This window comes from Corvus cornix, chromosome 4, assembly GCF_000738735.6.
Source record: "Corvus cornix cornix isolate S_Up_H32 chromosome 4, ASM73873v5, whole genome shotgun sequence".
Classification (NCBI taxonomy): Eukaryota; Metazoa; Chordata; class Aves; order Passeriformes; family Corvidae; genus Corvus; species Corvus cornix.
The window spans coordinates 47,156,228-47,179,723 of NC_046334.1; the positions used below are offsets into that span (position 1 = coordinate 47,156,228).

Below are 23,496 nucleotides of genomic sequence, written 5' to 3' on the forward strand. Positions count from 1 at the left end.
GGGGTGTTTAGCCTGGAGAAGAGGAGGTTCAGGAGGGACCTGATCCACACTCTCCTGTGTGAAAGGAGTTTGTAGAGAGGTGGGGATTGGTCTCTTTTCACACAAGTGACAGTAGAAGAGGAAATGGCCTCGAGTTGTGCCGGTGGAGGTTTAGATTGGATATCAAGAAAAATGTCTTCACAGGTGGTCAAGCATTGTGCTAGGGTGCCCAGGGAAATGGAAAATGGTAGAGTAACCATCCTTGGAAGTGTTCAAAAAAATGTGTGGATGTGGCACTTGGGGACATGGTTTAGTGGTTAACTTGGTAGCGTCAGGTTAAGGGACCCAGTGATCTTAAAAGTCTTTCACAACCTTAACAATTCTGTGATTCTATAAATTTTAAAAGTATGCATATGTTTTTGGGCTTTTTGATACATTAAATTAATTAAACATTCTGGAAATAATATTTAATTCTGCAAACACACACTGCAAATGTATGTGAATTACAAAAATTTAATTTTGTCTTTGGAAGCGGTAAAATTCTCTTTTGTACTTACCTTTTGGCATCGCTGCTCAAAAGTGCTATTTTCTTTAGTACCAGGGTATTTTCTTTATTATCAGATGTGTATTAACAGGTTGTGTTAATTACCTTCTGTTGGAATTCACTTAAGCCTCCATAAGTGTTGATGGAGTTTATCATCTTCTGGTATAATGTTAAGATTTAAACGCACTGCACATGGGAAAAGTATTTGTAGGACATTTTCTGTTTTGGTTTTTTTTTCAGAGTTGTGGGTTAAATCCCTTCTTTTAATGGCTTTGCCATCTCAAACATAAAGCATGTTCAGTTCGGGCTTCAGTCCAGAAGCTATTGACAAGAGATCTTGTATGGTAGAAAAGGATCTAAAGGGGGCACACACTTTCTGTTTTAGCACTGAGTAGTTCAGCATGGACACTTAAAAAGAAGCAAAAAAAAAAATCCTTTCCCATTACATTCTTTATCCAGCAGAAGCAGCAGAATGATTGCTTTTGTTTTCTGAGATCATGGGGAAATGTTGTTTTGCCACTTACTTCACAGCTTCTCTTGGTATTCTTTTTAGTGTTGGTTTTGCAGTGAAGGGAGTAAGAAGAAACTTCCCTGCACAGAGATATGGGACAAGAAAAAAGCTGTCAGGGAAACATTTGCTTTTCAGTGTTGGATTAAACATACTCCTGTGCTATAAATATTTTGGTCTAATGGTGTCTATGAATTTTATTGCAGTAGCACTTAGAGGTCAAGGTGAGGGTTACTGACTTGAATTTGCAGCTCTGATATGTCAGTTAGTGTTGGGGTCTCCTCCCCTGCCATGTAGCCCTGGCAGAGGGGCCCTGAGGGCACAGACACGGGGTTTCCCTGCCCCTGCTCAGCCTCGTTCCCGTTGGTTTGTGTTCCCTGCGCGGGCAGAAGGACCCTTGGTCCGGTGACTGGAACAGTTCCTCAGCAGAGCTCCAGCCATGCGCCTGGAGAAATAAACATCTCTGAAACAGCTATCAAGAATCTGTCTGTCCATATATATTTCCTTTCCACGGGACTCCTGGTTTGATATATGCATGTTGCAGTATCCCCACTGCAACATAATGGTGGAGAATTGTGAGCAGAACGATCCCCGATCCCTAAGCGACTGATTTGTGTGAGTAAACCCTGGAAACTTTGGATTCCTCTTCTTGGTTTTGCTTTGCTATTCCATATCTAAACTATGGAGGAACCATGGGAAGACTCTTGGCTCTCAGAGCCGCATATGGACATTTATCTTAAACTTAAAATGATTCTTGAACAACGATTTGTAAATTTTAGCTTGATTCAAGCTCAAAAAGAACTGAAACACTTCCTGGCATGGTTGTTTAAGAACTTTTCTATGTTTCTTGGGATTTAATTCTTACCAAGGGCTTTTGGAAAACCGTTTGGACACAGTTAATACTGGAGTCAAAATATATGCCGATGGAAGAATATTTTCGTGAATATTATTTAGTTACTGAGACTGTTGAGCAATGTCAGCTGTGTCCTGGTGAAGGGAAGGCTGGCGCAGGGACCGTGTGGCCCAGGCCACGTGCACCGAGCGCTCTGCGAGCAGCAGCGAGGCAGTTCCCGCGCGCGGGCGGAGCCACGCGAGCTGCAGTGTCGGTGGCGGAGCGGGGAGCGGCGGGAGCAGCGGGACCCGGCGGTGCCCGCACGGCCCCACGCAGCGCGTGGTGGAGCGAGCCCCGTGAATGCCCGACTGAGAGAGGCGGCGCGCGGGCGGCGGCTGGCGCCAGCGGCGGTAGAACAGAGCCACACCCAGCCGAAACGTGCGCTGGAGCGGAGCACGGGGGAGTCGTCGCTCGGGGGCCCGGCCGAGATGTGGGTACAGCGCCTGGCAGCGGCAGCGAAGCTGCGACCAGAGGAGGCGACGCACGGAGAACTGAGCGGCGCGGCCTGGCCCGCGCAGCCCCAAATGCGACCCCGGGAAGAGCGCGCAGGCACCAGCAGCCCCGACAATTCCAACACGGGAGCGACCGAAGGAGAGAGCAAAGACGCAGCGAGACAGAAAACAGCAGCCACTCGGAAAAAGGAGAAGATCATAGTAACTAAGACCTTAGGGATAGTAAAATGGTATAATGTTAAGCAAAATTATGGTTTTATAACAAGGTGTGACAACCAGCAAGACATATTTGTGCATAGAACTGCTATTAAAAAGAATAACCCTGAAAAATGCATCCCAAGCTTGGGAGATGGAGAGGTGGTGGAATTTAAAATTGTACTAGGGAGAAAAGGGTTACAAGCATCGCAGGTCACTGGGCCTGATGGTGTTCCTGTAAAAGGCAGTATATATGCTAAGAATCGTAGTCATGTTAGACAATATCTCCATTGTAAGCCCCCCCTACAGTCTCCCTTTCCTAATCCCACCTTTCCCTTTTACCCTATGTCCTATTACCCCCAGTGTATTCCCAATCTGTTTTTTCATCCATGGTTTCCTCACAAAACCATGCTTTTGCCAATTGTTTCCCCAAAAATCCCTTTCCAATGCCGAGTGGGGGATGAAAAGGGGGAGGGAAGAAGTTAAACCCTCTCCTGCCTCAGTTTCCCCACAAAGCATGCTCAGAGAGTTCTGTCTCCCTTCTGTCAGCCCTAAGATGTTCCACAGAATCTGATTGGACATTTATAGACTCAGGAGGGTGGCTTGTTTTGTCTTGAAACTGTTCTTGTTATGTTTATCCAGTTGTTTTCATTCTCCTTTTAATAAAAATCAAACGGGTGAGATGTTGGGGTCCCTCCCCCGCCGTGTAGCCCTGGGAGAGGGGCCCTGAGGGCACAGACACGGGGCTTCCCTGCCCCTGCTCAGCCTCGTTCCCATTGGTTGGTTTGTGTTCCCTGCGCGGGCAGAAGGACCCTTGGTCCCGTGACTGGAACAGTTCCTGGGCAGAGCCCCGGCCATGCGGCTGGAGAAATAAACATCTCTGAAACATCTAGCAAGAATCTGTCTGTCCATATATATTTCCTTTCCACGGGACTCCTGGTTTGATATATGCGTGTTGCAGGATCCCCACTGCAACAAGTTAGGACATGACTGTTTGGGCTTTGACTATTAATGAAAATGTGCCTAATTACTATGGAAGAGTAATCTGGAAGTAATAGTTCTAGCCATGGCTTGTTCTGGCCAGCATGAGGTGACTTGCAGGTGAGACTAGATGGAGTTATTGTGTATGATGCTCTTGTGTAGGGAGCCAGGAGACGGGCCCTCCTACTGCGCAGTGTTCATGCAGTAGCAAATTGGTTTTGCAGAGATTGTGGTCACTTATGAGGAGACTCGGCCATTAGACTCTGTGTTCTGGGTGGTAGTCTGACCTTGGTAGCGTACAAGGCTTAGACAAGCTTCTCCCCTCATATTTTCAAAATGAGGCAAAATAATTTTTGTATTTCAAGGAAAATATTTGCTGATGATCAGTTGTGCTTGAAAAAAACTAAGTTCCTTCTTTGATAAGGTGACCAATTTATGTATTTTTCCCTCCAGATAAAATGAATAGATGAGATCTGCTGCATAAGGCATCAGCAGAGTGAGTCAGTCAATGCCACTTAGTGAGTATCTAGTTCAGATACAAGAGAGGGTTAATACAAGCATGAAGGTGGCTAAAGGAAACAACTGTATTTGATTATCTTTTGAAAAACCCACCCAACTCCCTCCCCCAAAACAACAGCAAAACTAAAAAAAAAATTGGAGCAAGAGATACTAACAGTAAGGAAGATTTCCCAAGGACTGAAATGACACTTGACTTTGCATTGTTTTCAGTAATGACCTTGGCACAAAAAACAGTCATTTTCTGATGAAAAGTTGTAGGGTGTTGTCAGTGTATGAAAATTGAGGATGTGCATCTGTAGAACACATGTATTGGGGCCATGTTATTCAATACAGAAGAAAAACCCCCAGTAAGACCATGCATGTGAAGCTAATAATAAGCTCCCAGGAAACAGCAGATATTCTTATTTTTCACAGCATGATTAGCTGGAGAGAAATAAAATGAGAGCTGAAGATGTTTTGGGGAAGGTACTCTACTAAGAATGAGGTGCAGTTAAGGCATTGTACAAAGTCCTTCCTGCTGAGATGTCATTTGAAATATTACATGCAATTCTGGCTATGTACTCAAGAAACATTGATTTAACATGGTTGAAATTCATTTAAGGGAATACTATGGTAATAAAGAGCCTTTTAAGAAAAAACAGAAATACTTCAATATGAGGATAAGAAGTGCGGCTTAGACTAGCTAGAACAAATGTAGGAAACTCAAAAAAAGCTCTTGCATCTTGTAGTGAGCTCCTGGAGCACTCTCCTTAGTGAAGCAGTAGAATAGGGTCAGAATGAGGGGACTGTTTTCACAGTAAGCTTTCATCCAGACGTGGAAGGATATAGGAGGTAGGTACTGGCCTGTGGGGGGACTGGATTTCAGGACTGAACATGATGACTTAAAGGTTCCTTCTAGTCCTGTATGAAATGTGCTGAAACAGTAACTAAAAAACTGAGCCAAAACCATGAAGTATCTATAATAGCTTGTGACTGTTGTGGACATGAAGACAGGTATGTGTGTTCCATAATTTTAGTCAGAAAGATTCATGTTCTGTTTAGGTATATGTTTCATGATACTAGCTCCGATGTTGTGCCAGTTCCAATGGACTTCTGAGAATGTAGATTTACTAATCAAAGTGTACCCACCTGGGTTTGATACTTACTATTCTCATTCTTGTGGATTAAGTGATGTAGTATGTATACATTTTGGATTTTTAATAAATGTGGAAAATGAATCTTAAAATTGTATGTTTTAGAGCATTTTCCAGTTTGTGTTAATCCCTTGGTGAGAGTGAAGAGGTGAAATTTCACTTTTAATAAATAACACTGCCTAATGCTATTTTAAGTAGCTGGGGGATTTAAAGCTCTCTGTAAGTAAATTGCTTAGATCTCTTCTGTGAGGTTCCACCTTCAGTTATTATTGGGTTATTGGGCTATGTAGTTGAAAATGAAAAACTGTTATTGTGAAGACTTCTTATGGGCATGTGTGTGAGCAAGGAGTATTTTTAGTCAAGTTCTTAACAAGGAAAAAGATTTGTTTACTTTCTTGACATTTTATTTAATATAATGCTGGGAGCACTGCTACGTTCTTATCAGTCAGCATACTTAAATTACTGACTTAATTCTTACACAGTAAATGAATGATAATATTTTCTCTGTAAGTTAAAAAGTGCACTGGCAGTAAAAAAAAGTCTTTATCTTTCAGATGGCAGAAGTGGGATAATCTGCAAAATGCAGAAATTTTGGATTTTCTGAGATTATTTTGGACATGATAAGAATTTTGGTGACCTTTATTTGACTTTTGCATAGTTCTGATGCTGCTTGCATAAAAGATTTTTTCTGTGGTATTTCTGCTTCTGATTCTTTCCTCTTTCTTTTATTGCTCTGTCTAATCTACAAGTAGCTAATCTACAGTACACTTAATTTCAGTTTTCAGGGGTTTTTTACCTTATCCATTTGTATTCCCCCAGCATAGAGATAGCTAGGGTGATGTATACATTACTGTGGAAATTACTGTTCTTGAAACATGGGAAAGGAGAAAATGTCTTCTAATAAAGCTGTGCCAATAAAAGAGAAATCGTCCTACAGGAATTGAAAATCAGTAAATAAGAAGCAAACATTTCCTGCCCCCCAAAAAGAAAAGAAAAACCAATTATTTCACAAGTGAGAAGAATGATTAATTGAATGTTAAAATGCTAGGTCTGAAATAAAACCGATTCATAGATTCTTGGTAATTTTACAGTGTTTTATTGATGCGGGAGTTTTATTTGTGTTTTGTTCTTTACAGCTGCCCTGTGGTCATCGGTGTAAAGAGATTTGCCATTCAGGTAGCTGTCCTCTTAACTGCAGCCAGAAGGTTAAATTGCGATGTCTCTGTAAGAGACTGAAAAAGGTAAATTTTTAAGTTGCAGTTTTTGAAGGATGTCTATTCTTTCCGTGTTCCTGGGCTTGTATGGATGGATGATGTGGATGCTGCAGATTGGAATAGGGCCAGTTACTATAGTAGAGCTGTAACAATTTACATCAGCTGAAGATCTGGGTTGCTATATCAGAAGATTCACTGGAGAATATAAAATCTTGTTAATTCTAAAATACGTTAGCTTGCCTGACTTACAATAGCTTTATCTTCATGCACACTTAAATTTTTGTAGTTTTGTGGGAAGAATACTCAGATGACCTGGAGTGATTTGAGAATAAAAGTTACGTTTTTATGATGATACTGGGAAATTTGCAGAAGTTGGTATTAGCACAGATGTTGTGAAACCTGAACTAATGTAATTAATTAAGGCTCCCTGCAAACCTAAAAGTAAGTACAGGCATCAGCATCCTTAGCTTCTAAAACAGATAAGGACAAAGTAATGTAACAAGTTTACTTTAGATGTACACTGTTATGAGGGGAACAACAGAAATTGATATGAAGTCTTGACAAAAAATAATGTCTTAATGAAAAAAACCCCATGATCTTTCTTAATTAAAATCTTCTGGCCCCAGTTAACTTCTGAGCCTTCCAGCACGTTGCAGTTCCCCAGAGTCCTCAGCTTCTCCAAAATATGTCTTGTGCTTCCTGAAGTCTTGCAGGTGGGATGCTCCGCAGGAGAAAAGATGACATATACAGAACAAGTGCTTAAAATTGATCAGCCTCTGCTTACAGATAACTACTTTGTTGTTTTTTTAAATTTCTTCAATACTAGGAGGAGGAGAGAAAGCATGAGTGAGAATTACTTACTTCTTCCCCCTCCGCCCATGACCTGACTTTGTCCTGTAGTATGAGCTGGTTAAGATAATGTATATGAAATTACTGAGACTCTTTCTGCCAGAGGTTCAGAAGGTTATCTTACTTGTCTAAGGCAAATAAATGAGTGAAGAAGAGAAAAATTAAACTGGACTATTGATTTATTCTTCCATTCAGCTTAGCTTATTAGAAAGAAGGAAAATAAAAAAGGACAATTTAATACATAATTACAGATTCAAGTAACAATCAGTCATTAGCTTTATTTTATATGTAAAACCAGTACAAATAAAGTTTTATTATTTTCATAAAGAAGTTGACATCTAAAATCTTATATGGGGAAATGATTATAAAAGACAAATTGTATTAACAGGAAGTACAGTGCAGCAAGATACAAGAAGGCAAAGTTTCACTGGAATGCGATGCATTATGCAAGGAAATGAAGCGGAAAGCATATGAGGTAATGTATCCATTGTAGCTATAATTTCTTCTCAGAGTTTCAAGAAAAGTAGAAAAAAGAACACATTATTTTTCAAGGCAGTACCTGTAGAAATGCAACGTAAGTGGATGTGCTGTTGAATAGTAGCTATTTTTTCAGACTTGAATTTATGAATGGTGTTAATTAACTCAAATACTATTTTAAAACAGTATTATGTTATTTTCCTTTTTTTTTTCTTTAAATTGATTGGAATGTATTCTTTCCTCTTTCACTGAGAGCGAGTGATGATCAGTGATGATAAAATAGTCATTAATGCTGTAAGATTGGAGTCAGGCTTCTTCACAAAGAAGATCTGTGTTTCCAATGAAGATTTTGCAGCCATCAATTGCTCAGATTGTCCAGTGTGGAGTATAATCCTGCCACATGGTATTAGTTATCCTCTACTGGAAGAACTGAGAATTTCCTGCAACTGCAGAATACTACTTAGGCTGCTGTAAACGTGATTTCTCCCTAGCTCAGCTGTTCTATGAAGTAAAGAATTTGCTCTGTGCTGTCACACAGAGAGACAGGATATGATCCTTACTCTTATAAACCTTTTATAGAAACATAAACAAAGAATTGATGCATAACTTGCTTGGGTTTTATCAGGTAAGTATTAGATGTGATAAGCATACAACCCAAGAACTCAGTGGGTAAAGCTGACAAGTCAACTTCTGTTCAGGTTTTCAGGATTGATTGACAAGTTCTGACAAGTATCACACTGACCAAATCTCGCAACTTTGCAAGCAGGTTGAATGCTAAAACTCTTGGGATAGGCCTTTAGAAAATCCCAACCATAACAAACAGTTCCAGTAATGTGGCTGTTGTCAAGGCAGACATAAAACCCACACTAGTCATAATCCATAGTCAAGAAAGGTAGAAAGTTTTTTATTGTCTCTACTGCTATTCTTATACCTCTTCACAGTGGCTGTGGCCTAATTTAAGATTGGCTGTTTAGCAAACAATGACAAGGCTGTCTAACAAACAATGACCATTCAGGCAGTAAACAATCAGCTATACAAACAAAAGTATAGTTGCTGCATATTATCCACAAGTTCTTCCTTGTACACTCTCAATGTTCCTGTAGCGGGTAGAGTTCAAAACCGGGCAGAAACACCAATTAAGTGTAGTGGTTTTGGTTCAAAATATTCATTACTTACTTATTTTCCTTCTGTGAGATAAGAATTAGGAGAAAAGCAAAGCAGGCACAAACCTTAAACAGTTGCAGTAAAATGAAAGAGTTTTATTACTAACAGAATTAAAAGTAAAGAGAAAATAACAAGAAATTAAAGCAATTCCCCCCCTCCCCCCCCCCCTTCCAGCACTTCTCTCCTTTTACCCAGCTCACACAAGGATAACAGAACATGGGATGTTAGTCAGTGTTCCAGTTCTTGAAAAGTCTCTCGCTTATGCTTAAGGAAAAAAGGGTTTTCTTCAGTTGCACGTGGTTCACAAACTGCTACTAACAGCAGACCCGCCCGGAAACAAACAATCTGCTGTGTGTAGAACATCTCTCCCATGAAAAATCTCACAGTTCCTTCACACTGCAAAACATGGGCCATCACATGGGGTTATTCATCTTTTTAAGGATAAGTTATTTTGGCCTGCACACAAAGGCTTTCTTCGCCACAAGTCTCTAAAAGCTTCTCTATAGTCTGGCATAGGCACTCTTCACAATCTTCACAGGCCACACGCGGATTCTCCATCCCCCCATGTTCTTCAAATGGATTAAAGAGACAAACAGTTTGTGGTATTACAGTTTCTTACCACGGCATGTAAGAAGGTTTTTTTAAGCTGTGTGCCAGAATCGTGGCACCGCCCTCTTTTCTCCCGTCGCCATGCTCAGCTCCGTCCCACGTGACTCACTTCTCTTTCTCTCTGACTCTGAAGCTGCCATGTTGAAGAGTGTTCTTGTTCAGGCTTTACGGTAGAGAAAGCTTCGCACCCTCTGTGCTGCTGGCTGTGTAGTGTCCTCTTCAGTTCAGCACGAAGTGTGCTGGCTGCAGACAGAAGGCTCTGCCAGCTCCCGTTGACTCTGCCGGCTCCGCATGGAGAGGAGAGGGACCCGCCTGTCCCCAGAAGCCGCGCTGGATGGGTTTAGCTGTGAGCAGTCCATGGCTGGTTTTAGCTGCCTGCGGCTCTGGGACAGTCCCCCTGCAGCGACCCAGGGTCCGTGCCGCAGTGTTGGGAAAGGGGGAAAGGGGCAGTGGCCCCGGCCCGGCCCGGCGGGGCCGGGAGGCTCAGAGCCCCCCCACCTTCCAGCAGGTGACCTCCGACAAAAGGGGAAGTCTCGCCTTTCCGTGCGGTTTAAATATGTAAATTGTGAGAAGTGTAATTGGTCTAAAAGACTGTCCATCAACTCAGGTTCAACTCACTACAGTCCCATAACAAGAACATCCTCCCCTTGTGTCCAGAACATCTTCTCTCATTGATATCTTCTTGGCCGCCTCTGTGGGTTTCACTAAAATTGCAAAATTTCACTGTAATATTCTCACGGGTAAATTCTGACTAGTTTCAGGTCCGATTCTGGGAGATTGCCAGTCCAGCTGTCAATCTCCTCAGGTCCCCCCTTTTTTTGTGTTACAAAGGCAGCCTTTTTGACTTTTGCAGGGCCCTTTGCAAAAGACAATAAACACGGCACAATGAGCAGGATGCAAAAAGTAATAGGATTAGGCATCCAATTTTGAGCAGATTTTTGACCTATCCAGCAATTTGCCGATTGCCAAACAAACTATTGAGCCAATCAGATTCTGATTCTTCACGCAATTTTGACACACTTGTTTGTAATTCTTTAATGTGGGCATGAATAGATTTTGAATGATCAGACAAATTCATACAACACATTCTATTGAAATCTTCACATCCATGTCCATGTGCTAATAACAAAAAATCAATGGCAGCTCTATTTTGCAGTGTAGCATGCTTTAGCAAACCAACATCTGTTAATAATCCGGCTAAAGCAAGCGAAGTAGCGTTAGTTTGCCAAGCTAACCAACATCCTAACTTGTTTAACAGTCTCAATGCTTTAGCAGGCGCTATTTGTGAAGAAAGTTAGGAAACAGCCCATTGAGTACTTGATGACCAAAATTTGGTGTTGTCATTGCAATCAGGGGCAAATGCTGTGGAAACACAAGTGTATCCACATCTCCAAGTGACAAGGTCCCAGGGGCCTTCCCACTGGCTGGTAAACAAATTTCTTACCCATACTTTAGCTCGAGGCAAATGTTTTTTCACTGGTGGACTGCAAGGAATAAAAATGATTTAAAATTGAGGGATTGTTTTAATGAGTCAAGTGATTTATGGTATATACAGCTTTTAAAAGTCTGGACTGTGGGGTTTCCCCTTGCATTCTCCCTTTTTGTTTTTCTAGAACAGTTTTAAGTGTGTGATGAGCATGTTCAATAACAGCTTAACTAGTGGGAGAATGAGGAATATTAAATTTGTGAGAGATGCCTCAAAAACGTAAAAAATTTTTAATTTTCTGAGAGGTGTAGGCTGGCCTATTGTCAGTTTTCGCACAGGCAGGTATGCCCAAAGCAGCAAAGGCTTGCTGCCAGTGCAAAATGACATCACGGGCTTTTTCTCTAGCATGAGCAGAAGCCCATATAACAGAGGAAAGGGTGTCAATGGATACATGTACAGATTTAAAACTACTAAATTTTGAAATGTGTGTAACATTAGTCTGCTAAAGCTATAAGGCTAAAAGACTATGGGTATTTACTTTTAAAGGTAAAGGTCTATTAAAGTTATGACAATCTGGGCAGGCACTAACAATAGCACAAGCTTCTGTAGGTGTTAGTGAAAACTGTTTACACAATGTGTGTACATTTTGATGAAAAAAGGGTGTGAGATGTTTTAGCTTGGGCTAGTTTATTTGGCTAAGGAATTGCCCAAATAGGATTAGCTAATGCATTAGCACGAGCATTACTTTTTGCAAGAAATTTTGGTGCGTTCGTATGGCTTTTAATATGCAAAACATAAAAAGGATACATGCGTTGCAAAACAGCTGTTTATAAAGCCTTTAGCAAAAGAAACAAATTAGCATTATTAACTTCTTTTAAAAGGGAACAATTTGCTCATTGTACAACATCTGCAACATAAGCTGAGTCAACAATTAGGTTAAAAGGTTCATTAAAATGATGAAAGGCCATAGTAACTGGTTTTAATTCGACTAATTGTGCGGATCTAGTACTGATTCTGGGAGACTGCCAGTCCAGCTGTCAATGAATCTCAGTAAGAATGTGAGGATAAGTGCGTAGGGTATGGAGTCCTTCCCTAAAGCAGGGTGAACTCACAGTAAGACTGCATGAGCTGAGACCTATCAGCATGTCTCAGTGTGGTGCAGGGTCAGTGCTGTTTGACTCCAGCAGATGCTACTAACAGTTTCTCGCCCCAGTGTTGTAATCCACAGGGAGAAATGGTCTAATGCAGTGAGCAAATGGCTACAAGCTTCTCCTGTAAGCAATGCCACAGACATACTGGATGGCATATCCTAGCTATGTGTACCTTCCTCACAGAAGAATGTGTATTTACTTGTTTTGGGGTTTTATATAAGGTAATGAAGTTTTATTTAAATTCTTTCTAGGCACCTGTTGTTGCCTATGTTGACGTACTATGCAAATGACATACTAGAATGGTCTCCTATTATAGGCACTTGATGAAAGTAGTTTATTTATGTCTATTACTGTTTAATGTGTTCAGACTGGAAAAAAAATTGTTGAAAACTGCAGACATTTACGAAGATAAATTAATTTGCACATTTGCAAAACAGCCATTAATTTCCAAAACCAAAGTGCATTAATTCTTAATAAAACTTTTCATGTCTGGCACCTAGTGAGTAAGGATGTCTTACTCACTAGGTGCCTAGGAATTGAATGTGTCTTTTACTGTACATTTTATTAAAGAAATAGTTCTAGAAATGTTTTCCCATGCTGTGATTATAATGGTTAAGGTTCCCTTTATCTATGTACATTATACCTATGTATCTTACACAAATATGACCACACCGGTGTTAAAAGAAGCTTTTCTGCTGCTCTTTTCCACATTTGAAGGTCACTTTTTCTTTTGTGGCTGAAGTTTTGCCATTAGATGGCAGTGAAAAATGAGGGGGCTCATTGCGCAGTTTTTTGCACACCAGACTTTCAGATTTCAGATAGCCAGGGTGCTTTACACACATTTCTAAAGAGACTCTGCCATTGTATCTAGATTAATGAAATTATCAATAGTGCTTTTATTTGATATGAGGTTTAGTAATTTAAAAATTTGTCTGAAAACCTGCAAATAGGACTGTGCTTTTGACCCTGACCTCAGTGCCAGCTGTTTGAGCTACAGTGTGGTAAAACATCCTCCTTAGTCATCAAAAGCTCTTGAATAGGAAATTACTTGTAACCAGCTCTGCCTGTGCAAACAGTATTTAGTAAACTATTTCCATTGTTAGTATGCAAATCATCCAGCTGCTAGGATCAAGATTTTTTTTTCATTTCAAGTTATTAATAGGTTTTCACTTCTAACTTTTCTAAGGTAGTGATTCAGTGACTGCAATGCTAAAAGCCAAAAAAATGTATAAAAAGGGGGAGATACATAAACTTCCCCCATATACTCTTTCTGTTACTGCTATTACTTAGTGATTACTGACTGTGGGAACTTAAGAGGGTGAGATGGTGTCTTTCTGTCTAATGGCCTTTGTTGGATTTATCTCCTGTTAACATGCCTGGTTGTTTTTCAGTTGACATAAACTTTTGGCATCTACAAATGTCCTGTAGCACTGAAATTCTAGATTTACCCAAATACTCTGTGGGAGTAGAATACTTTCCTCTGTTGTGAGCCAACCTCCTGGTAAATTCATTTTATGCCTTTGCATTATGAAAAATAATTATTGATGTTTTATCCCAATTTGGCATCTGCACACTCCTCAGGATTTGGTGTCCTGTTATTCACCTGATAAATCCTAGTTATGCATCTCTTCAGATGGAGGCCACTCCATCCTGTTGTCTTTTGTGTATGTTCAGGCTTCATAGTTATTTGTTGTTGTAGGACCAAATGGAATGCAGGTGCAAAGATTCAAGTATGTGGCATGTTTACATATTGACAATTTTTTCTGCACCATTTTTTTTCTTAATGCTTTCTAGCATTTAATTTGCTTTCTTGAACACTGCAAAATATTTCTATAGAATTATCAATTGTATCTCCCATGACTTCTTTTCATATGACTTTTGGATGGTGGAGTTCATTTGATGGAAAGCTTGCATACTTTTGCTGAGAACCATTCTATAGGAGTAATTATGACTCTGTAAGAAAGTAGGTTTAGCTGCTGTTTACAACAGTTTATTATAACTTTGTATGTCTGGACAGATAAAAGAAGCAGAAGCCAAAGCTGCTCTTGAAGAGGAGAAGCGAAGACAACAGGTATTAACCTTTCTTCTTCCTCATCCACATCTTCCTGACCTTGTTCTTCTTAGTAAATAATCTAATTTACATGCAATTAAAGCAGTGTAGTTTTTAATGTGGTATGCACAGTCATTCCTGTCAGCTGGTACCAGATTCTGTGTGATGTAAATTATTTACAATGGTTAAGAGGCCACATTTTCCCAAACAATTCCCATAATTTTGTGCAAAATGGTAACCTTGTATTCCTATAACTTTGTATAATGTAATTTATTTTTAAAATACTAAGTACGCTTTTATTTTGATCAAACACTTCATACAGCATAAACACCACAGAATGCTGAATATTGCAAGATTTAAATATTGGGTGAAGCTCCCCTTCTCCCCCCTCCCATCGTGAAAGAACAAGGACAGCTAGATGAGTCTTTGTCCTTCAAGGTCTCCGGGGTGGGGGGGAAACGTGTATTTAGTGTAATTGCTGTTGGTGGCGAGGTTATGTGGTCGGCATTGTAATCCACAAAGCTGCTGTGCCAGCTGCCTGGAGGTGCTGATACTAATCACATTCAGGCCGACACTGCAAGCTCAGTTGGTGGTGATGGCTAGGTCAGGTTTGTCATCTGGAGTCTGCCCGCTTTCCAGCCAGTTCATGCATGTGTGCCTGGGCCTGAGTGAGCATTTGACACTAAATCATATTCCAAGTCCAGTGTGTGCTTTCTGACTCCTTTTACTCAATTATCACAGCATCTATGTATTTAGCTTACCACTTGTGTTTTCACCTGCATGTCACACTGTTTGTATTAAGGGTCAGTGGCTTACTCCCTGCTTGACAGGGAGGGAGCAAGGGAGGCCTACAGAGCTTATCCACTTGTGCCATTTCCCCAATCTCATTAGGATAGACAGTTTCTCTGTGGATCACAACTTCTGTTACACACACTTTGTAAGTTCTCTAAGCAATTAATGGAAGTGTTACATTTACAGTGCTCTGGCAAGGCCTGTTTTTGTTTGTCAGAGGGGAGCCTTGTCTTCTCATCCTGCAGGAAAAGCATGGTTATGTGTCTATTGTCCAGGGCACCAGGCACTGTTTTGTGATCATCCTGCAATGTTTATTGCAACATTCATATCTCAGCTGTCTACAGTATCGAACACATATTCCCTCATATAACTCCTAGACAGTTCATCTAATTCTTCTTGCTCTCTAAGCTGACCCTGGAAATGTTACTTCTGGCATATAGGTCAGGAAATATAATTTGTGTACAGATGTCTGAAACACATTGGGCAGAGGAAATCTGTAGGTGTTGGTTCTGCAAGCTAAGTACTGAAATGTGCTAGTGGGCATTTAAACATGTAAAGGACATGCTTACAGTTCTAGAGCTAGAAAGCCAGAGTTGCGATGTTTGTCTTGCACTGAGTGTTTTCATGCATTCCAGAAGGCATCCCACCCAATTACTAATGCTTTCTAATCAAAATCACTTAACTTATAGTCCCTCTAATAAAGTATCAGTAAAGGGGCTTCTCTGAAGCAGTAGCAGATTCACTCCACCAACATAGTGTGCTGGATTTTGGCTGGACTCTTCAGCAGTGATTGTTTCTCTCTGCAGTCACACCACCATTGCTTTCTACTTGTACATTCTGTGAACTCTCACAGTTCCAGCCCAACAGTAGTAACTTCATGCGATATATGGCAACTGCTCCTGCATATGTGTTTTGTGATGGATGCAACTTCAGGGATAGAAAACTTCAGCTATACATAATGAACCCTATTAAAAGGTTAATTAAAGAGTTGGTAGTTATATAGTGCATTAGGAAGCAGTAGGACAAAAATAGTAAAAAAAAAAGGTACAGCTGTAACTAATAAATAGGCTCTAGAACTGCACACAAGTACTAACCTCAGCTACTGCAGCCTTTTTATGTAACATTGGTTCCTGTCCAGTTTGAACTCATAATCTGCCATCTGTTGATGGAAATTGGAAGACATCACTATCGTAGGATGTTGAGTATATTTTTGAGTACACTCCCTTCTGACAAAAGTTAGTGTGTTGTACCACCTTCCTCAATGTCATTAGCACATTTTTATAGTGTTCATTAGAACTGTTCATCTATTAGTCACAGTTTCTTAAACCTATTTTGATTAATACTTCATTAAATGTTTTATATACAAATTAGTGCTCTAGTAAGTCTGTGCATTTATATTTTGTTATTTGCTACATATAGTAGCAACTTTTGCTCATACCATTTACAGATGGAATCACTTGTTTCTTAGTGGAAGAGACAGCTTGGCTAGGCTTCTTGTCATGGCCCTTGCAGCCAAACTTTCCTTCTGCTTCTAATTCAGAGGCACCCTATGAGGCCAGGGTTTTCACAATTGCTAGAGGTGGAAAAAAGATCAGTGCTTTGATTATTTAACAACTCAGACCAAGCTCTCTCTGTCCCTCACCATTGTAAAAGATTTGGTTACATTTTCAAGTAACTGTTGAGAGTTTCAATACTGAAAGTTAGGGTCTTGAATCTGAAGTGTAATTTATTGAGTTGTATGAAAGATTTCGTTTCCTTTTTTTTTTGTACAAAGAAAAAAATGTAAACAGATCCTTAGAAGTTAAAAAGTCAACCTCCCCTATTAATTCGCCTATTCCCCTATTAATAAAAATATGTCCTCACTTTCAGAAAATACACTTTGTGACTGTATAGTCACTGTTACTTGCATTCATTTAGCTACATTTTCCCATGGGAATGCTACTCCTTTCAGTGCAGGAAGAATATAGTGAATAACACATGAAAGAACAAAGTCCAGTGCCTGAGCAACACTAAACTAGAAGTCTTGAGTATACAGTTTAAATAAATAAATTTCATGTTACTTTTAATATGTTTATATACAAAGAAGTTAGGTTCTTACCTAAATAAAAACCCGAGACTTGTTTAGCTTGAAAAGTTGAGGTTGTTTGAAGACTGGGCACAGCCATTACTTCAGAGGTCATTAAGGTGACACTTCAGGAATGTGACAGTTACCCCAAATCTGTAGGTAGCTTTTCAAGGATAGTGATGGCTTCTCTCTCATATTCTGTGCCTACAAATCTTTTTTCATTCTGTGTTTTGGTTTTTTTTGTTACGTATTTATTTTTAGACAGGTTTTTACAGAGTTCACTAGGAAAGCAATTCAACAGCTATTACATAATTTTGTTTGAGCCCTGTATTTTAATTCAGATTATTGCAATTCATGGAGTTTTCTGCTTTTAAAATGTACAGATCACAAGTGTATAGTAACTGTAGAAGCCCCAAATTTTACTTAGTGTCTGTCTAAAATGAAATACTGCCATGTTGTGTATAAAACCATAAAAACTCTGCCCTTGCCTCCAGATTTTGGATTTTGAAACACTGTTTCATTAAACATTCTTTGCTCTTCTAAGGGAGGATTATCTAGTTGAGAGTAATCTTGTTTCAAGTAGGCTGTGTGACTTTGTCTGAACTCTTCTGCCATATCATCAGAGAGGTGCCCACAATTTCTGCCTTTACTAGGTACAAAGGAATAGACATCAAAATAGGTCCCTTTCTCCTACTAACAGTGGTAACTGGCACAGGAAGGGAAGAGCTGCTTTGTGACACTCTGACAAATATTTGCTGTCAGTGGAGGAAGATCAGACATCAGGCAACCTTGAGTTCTGAGGGAAGATTTTGTTTACTGAACTACTACTCTGTCCATTTCCCAAAACAGTCTTATTCTCATTTCTTTAATGCACCTACTGTATTGTGTTAGTCCCTCTTCCTGGCAGCACTGCAGCAGTAGTCTGTAGTAGTATGTAGATTTATTTCCTCTCATAGCCAGGCTTTGTCTCTATTCACTGTCCACGATTCCTCTGCTTCAGCTCAGTCTTGCACCTTTTGCTCGGCCAGTCCCGGCTTGCTGCACTCTGCTACTCCCATCAGTTTTCCCTTTCACTCCATCTGGATTTTCTGCTCCCTAGTGCCTTGCACCATGTTTTCTCTAGTAGCTGACAACTTGACCAAAAATCCAGGTAATCGTCAGACCTTTTCTGATTGTAATCTGTCTCAGGTCTTTAGAGCATCTTTTCTAATTTTCCTAGCAATTAGATGGCTTCTCATTGAAGCCTCATCCTAGTCTTCGCTCTTTATTCTAGGCTGCCTAGTTCCAGTTTTATTTCAGCTTTGTACCCTCAAATGAGTTTTGTCTGTATCCTCTTGGTGCCCTTTTAAAAAAAATGTGGAGGGGGATGAGGAACAGGGATCAGAGGATCCTATTATTTATTCCAGACAGGCCCCTGAAACTGCCATTCTTTGTTGGAAGCCTGGCATTCTTACTTTAGTAATTGCTTTGCTCCATTTTTGGGCCTATGAGCATGGGCTTCTTATTGAAGGACATTATATACCTCCGACAGTCATATGAGTGATTAAATGTTAAGTTATGACACTTAACAAATGGAATATTTTTGTGCATATCTAAGATTATAGCAATTAATCTAAAATTTAGTGAGCATGAAAATATAAATAATTGAGGGAAATAGGATAGATTTTTAGTTATTTATGTTTTTATTAATTTATTTTTGGCAGAGTGCATCTTTATTACGAGGGGAGGTCTTTGAAGATTTCAGCCAGTGCTCTTATATAAGTTAGTAAAATAGCTTAAATGCATGCATGTTTTTTAATAAGAAAAAAAAATGTATTTTTAACATATTTCATGGAAATAACAATCTTATTTTAGCTTAATATATTCAGCCTGAGTTGAAAAACTGAGCTTGTAAAACTTCAGTTGGCTGCATTTTTGGCAATGTTTTTATAGGAAACTAAACAATGGTTTAATACTTGAAAGCAAAGTGCTTTGTACCTGTGGGATGCAGTGCTACCATCCCATCTCTGAGATGTGCAACTTCCATTGGCTGACAGTTAACTTTTACTAAATGTTATTTGGGAATGTTGCTTAAAAACTTCACATTTCCTTGTTTTTAATTCTGACACAAATGTCAACTACTTGTGGTTCTCTTTATTTAGGCTGAACTGGAAGCTTTTGAAAACAGATTAAAAGGGCGAAGAAAGAATAAGAGAAGAAGGGATGAGATAGAAGTTGAACAATCATCATGGCAAAAGTACAAGAACCTCATTATGCTGCCAGTGTTCGGAGTTGCTGTTGTGATGGTTGCATGGCTCATGGTCTACAATGACTGAAAACAACTCAATATTTAATATACCTCAGTTGGACTTTAGGTAGCTATTATCCTAGAATGTTAGTCTGTGTGTAACAGAACTTTATGCATAATATGTATGTATACAATTTGCTAAGAAAAATGCAGAGGGAAGAAATGTCACCTTTTGTGTTATTACATACACAGCACAAAACTGAACTCGGACACTGAAAGTAACAGTAGTTTCTAGTCTACTCTGACGTGCTGATAGTTTGACTGAGATCTGTTAACATCTCTTCTATTAGCAATGTTATTTTTCCTTGTCTCCATTTCATAATAAGAATAGCTTAGTATAAAATGCTTTATTGAATATATGTTTCCTGTAAAATCAGCTTAGTGGTTTATTGAAGGTTAGTGTTCTTATGCTAATCTCTGTGTAGTATCACACAATAATGTCTGTGCTTCATGTCAGTTTTAATATGACAACTAACAGGAAACCTTGGATCACTTAGGCTTGAATATTCTGGGCCTTGTTCAGAGCTTTGTTCAGAGAAAGGAAATGTGAGCCATCTTTCAATTCAGCTGTATCACAGCCAATACAGTGCCCCTCCTTACAAACTGGGGGGTTTGCTTTTTTGTTGTTTCACCCCACCCCTTTTCTCAAAATTGAAGTAACTGAAAAGTTCCTTTAGTGGATAGATTCACATGCTGAACATGGATGTGAAGTAGTTTCAGGGTACAGGGGTGCATTCTTACTGTTGCCCCAATTGCCAGCAGAATAAAAACAATTTGAAATTGAACTTGAGTATCACCTGACTATTTGTATGAATAAATGTCAAAGTTGGATATATACACTATCCAATTATGCAAAAGTGTAATTGGATAGTGTACCAATACAGTTATATGTTGTTCTGAAGCCATCTGGATGGTGCTTGGTAGTCACATTTAAACTATCTAGACAAACTTCTAAATGTTTAAGTATTTTCTTACGCACAGTTTTGAATACCTTGCTTTAGGTTATCAGTATTGGTTGGTAGAACTGGAAGGTTTTCATCTGGCTTCAGAATTATCAGAGAAGCTATGTAGTCTCAGCTGAGAGACTGCAAGTTAAATTCAGGAATGGGGAAATCAGAAAACTGAATTTTTAAACCTCTGCTGGAAATTTTTCGCTCATACTTGAACATTGCAAAGTGATTACGAGCTGCTGCAAAAAATGGGGTGCAAAGCCAAAGGGTATTAGTAGTATGCCCTTGTAATTCAGGCATATAATTTAATCACAAATCCTGCAAAAGCAGTGGGACCATTTGCTTGAGTTAGTAGAAAACATTGTGGTTTGCTTGAAAGCTCTTCTGGTTGATTTTGACTTACTTGTAAAGGGACCCAGTATTAATTTGAACAGATACCAATTGTAATTCTGATTCAGCAGCAGGAAAATAAAACAGAAAAGCTGCAAAAAGGCAGAAGCTTTTGATTGCATAGATTAAGAAAACAGGGAAAAAATCAAGTGTTTTTCAATTTTTCACAGAAGTTTGCTGAATGAGGAGAGAAGTAGGGAAAACTTGACAATATTTAACATGGATTGATGCTATTTTATAGTAGTTTGGTTTTTTTTTTTAATTTGACATTTTAGAGATGCATATTAGTTATGTGTCAGACCATTAGTATTTAAAGTAGTAAAATTAATTGAAATTATACTATGCAAAGTTGAATTGAATTTCCTTATTTTCTAGTATAAGAAATAAACAATTTTTCATATTGTTGCTTTAACTTTTTTTCTATCATATTAATGCCTGGAAGGTAATTCAAGATAGAAGTGTGTTTTCTTTAACAGAGTGAGGTGATGCTATTGTGTGACTGCATATGCCAGTAACTCTTCTATCACTAAGAGGAAAAGGAGAGATATTTTTGTTCAGATGAAGTAAAATGTGATGGGTTATCCAAAAGTACAAAAAGATACCTTTCTGGCTGAAATATGAAAATCAACATGAATGAAAACATTGTGGAAACAGCTTTTATCTTGCATGACTGTAACTAAATTTTCTATTTACTGCTAGCTTTTTCTTTAAAACAAGTACAATGGAAAGTTTATCCTTGCTTCTACAGCAAAGAGAAGAAGCCTCTCTCTAGAGAGTTACACAAATTAGCTATATTTGTTATATGTTTGAAGGAGTTCTTAGTATTCTTTTCTGCATATTTGTAGTATTTGTGTGAAATACTGGAGAGGAAAAGGCTTCTCATTGACCATCTTCATTAAAGATTGCCATGCTTTCTTATTATAAAAATTCATTCTGTTCACAGAAAGCTATGTGTGAGCGGGCATATTCCCTTTCTTAAACGATTTGTATCTCTTCTGAACCTTGCGTAAGCAAGACATACCTAGTTTTGAAATTTTATTCAAAATTGTTCTGTATATCTTATCCAACCATCTGAGTCATTTGCACTCTGTTGGTCTGCCTGCTGAATCAGATATTTATTTCTTGGCATAAAAAAAGTGTGGGGGTTAGAGCAATCTGCAGTTTAATAAATCACTAGATTTTTGTTTGTTTCTCTAAAGTATTTTTATAGTTAATATTTTGCCTTTCTTTGGTTGGAGCTGCATGTTGTCAATGACCTTTGAAATAAAAGGTACAGATAAAATCACCTTTTATTCAATATTAATGAAAGATGGTAATTCTAAGAAAGAAATACTGAACTGAAGGTAGGGTTTGTTAGCAATTTATATGTAATGTACTGTTACATAATATAATGAGCAAATATTTTGAATGTTAACAGCTTACAAAAAAAATGCATATTGATACATTAAATTATATAATGTGACCTGCTGTTGAAGGGAATTTATAGCGATAAAAGCCTGATGATGACTTAACATGAAGAATATTTAGTTATGTGTAAAATGAAAAAAAACTTGGGGCTTTTCTGATTCTGGATGCATTCTGGTGAGAATTCATCCTTCCACTGAGTCAAGGTTCTTACAACTTGTTGGTATGTTTGGAGTTGGAAACTCCTAGGGCAAGTTTGTTCCCTGTAACAATATCAAATCCATTGTGTGTGTTAATTTAATGTAAAAACCAAGTCAGACAATAAATGTATCAGAAACAACTTGAAAAATTGTTTGTTCTCAAGGACTGGTGTAGTGAAGCAGCAAACTTCCCAGGTAATGATGACTGACATACTGCAGCGCAAGTTTTAGGTATACTTTTTGTCCCCTTCTCTGGCAGTGATAGTTCTTACTGCTCACATTAATGCTGGAATTATGTAATTGTGTTCCTTCATGTTACTGCTCTGACAAAATTGTGAGAGTGGGTTGGGGAAGTCGATTAAGATAAAACAAGTGGGAATGGACTTAGTAGCTGATTTTTTTGGCCTCATAGGGAGAAATATAGCTGATTTATTAGACATTCTGACCTTAACTGACCTTAACTACTAGAGAAGGAAATGTTACTAACCAGATAGCACCAAAATTTGTTCATAAAAGCATCTGTGTTTGATTGTGGGTTTAAAGCAGTGAGCTCTGAGTTTATCATCTCAGCAGTAGCTCAGGCTCCAAAACATACCTGCTCTGTGTCAGCTTTCTTTGAGTGATGAGCTTGTGTGTTGTGAGGTTAGAGCACAGAGATGCTTGGTCTGAAGTGTGTTCCAGTGCCAGGCAGTGGAAGCTTGATGTGTGTGGCAGCTGCTTTCTGGTGTGTGCTTTAGGGTGGAGCATTCTTGTTTGGACAGTTCATGCGTGGCCCTGTCCTCATTTTCATTTAGTTTGGATATCTCTCTTCTGCTTTGGTTCCATCCTGTTACCAATGAGCATTTAAATTGCTCCCTTCTCTTGCTTCGTGAATATAAATTTGTATTCCTATCTGCCCTTATTCAAGTAAATTAGTCAGTTGTTCTAGAGAACTAGAAAATGAAGAACCTGTAGTGATTTGTATTTCCTAGGAAGGGAAATGCAAGGTGAAAATTAGGGGAAAAGTCAAGTGAAGTCAAATTACTTGTAAGATAATGAGATATGCTTCTTTCTACAAGTGGTTAGATGTTAATGAATTATTTGAACACTGCATTAAAATGTCTATATGCCATGGTACCAGAAAACAAGTCTGTGGTATGGATAGTGTATGAATATGAACTGTGATACATCAAACTCAGTTGTAAGGTAGGCTAAACAGCAGCTGTGTAGAAATAAGTCATAGTCTGAGGGAACTGTGGCTCTATTCGACCAAGTATTATTTAAGC

General features: G+C 39.0%; 1 protein-coding gene across 1 annotated transcript in view; it reads left to right on the plus strand.

Annotated features, from left to right (window-relative positions):
* Positions 1 to 22,381, plus strand: part of NFXL1 (nuclear transcription factor, X-box binding like 1) — a 54,120-nt gene extending 31,739 nt beyond the window's left edge. The window contains exons 19-22 of the mRNA XM_039551289.1: positions 6,340 to 6,444; positions 7,655 to 7,741; positions 14,111 to 14,164; positions 19,142 to 22,381. Coding sequence (XP_039407223.1) covers positions 6,340 to 6,444; positions 7,655 to 7,741; positions 14,111 to 14,164; positions 19,142 to 19,315 — 420 coding nt within the window. The 3' untranslated portion in view covers positions 19,316 to 22,381. The remainder of the gene's footprint in view (positions 1 to 6,339; positions 6,445 to 7,654; positions 7,742 to 14,110; positions 14,165 to 19,141) is intronic.
* Positions 22,382 to 23,496: the final 1,115 nt, after the last annotated feature.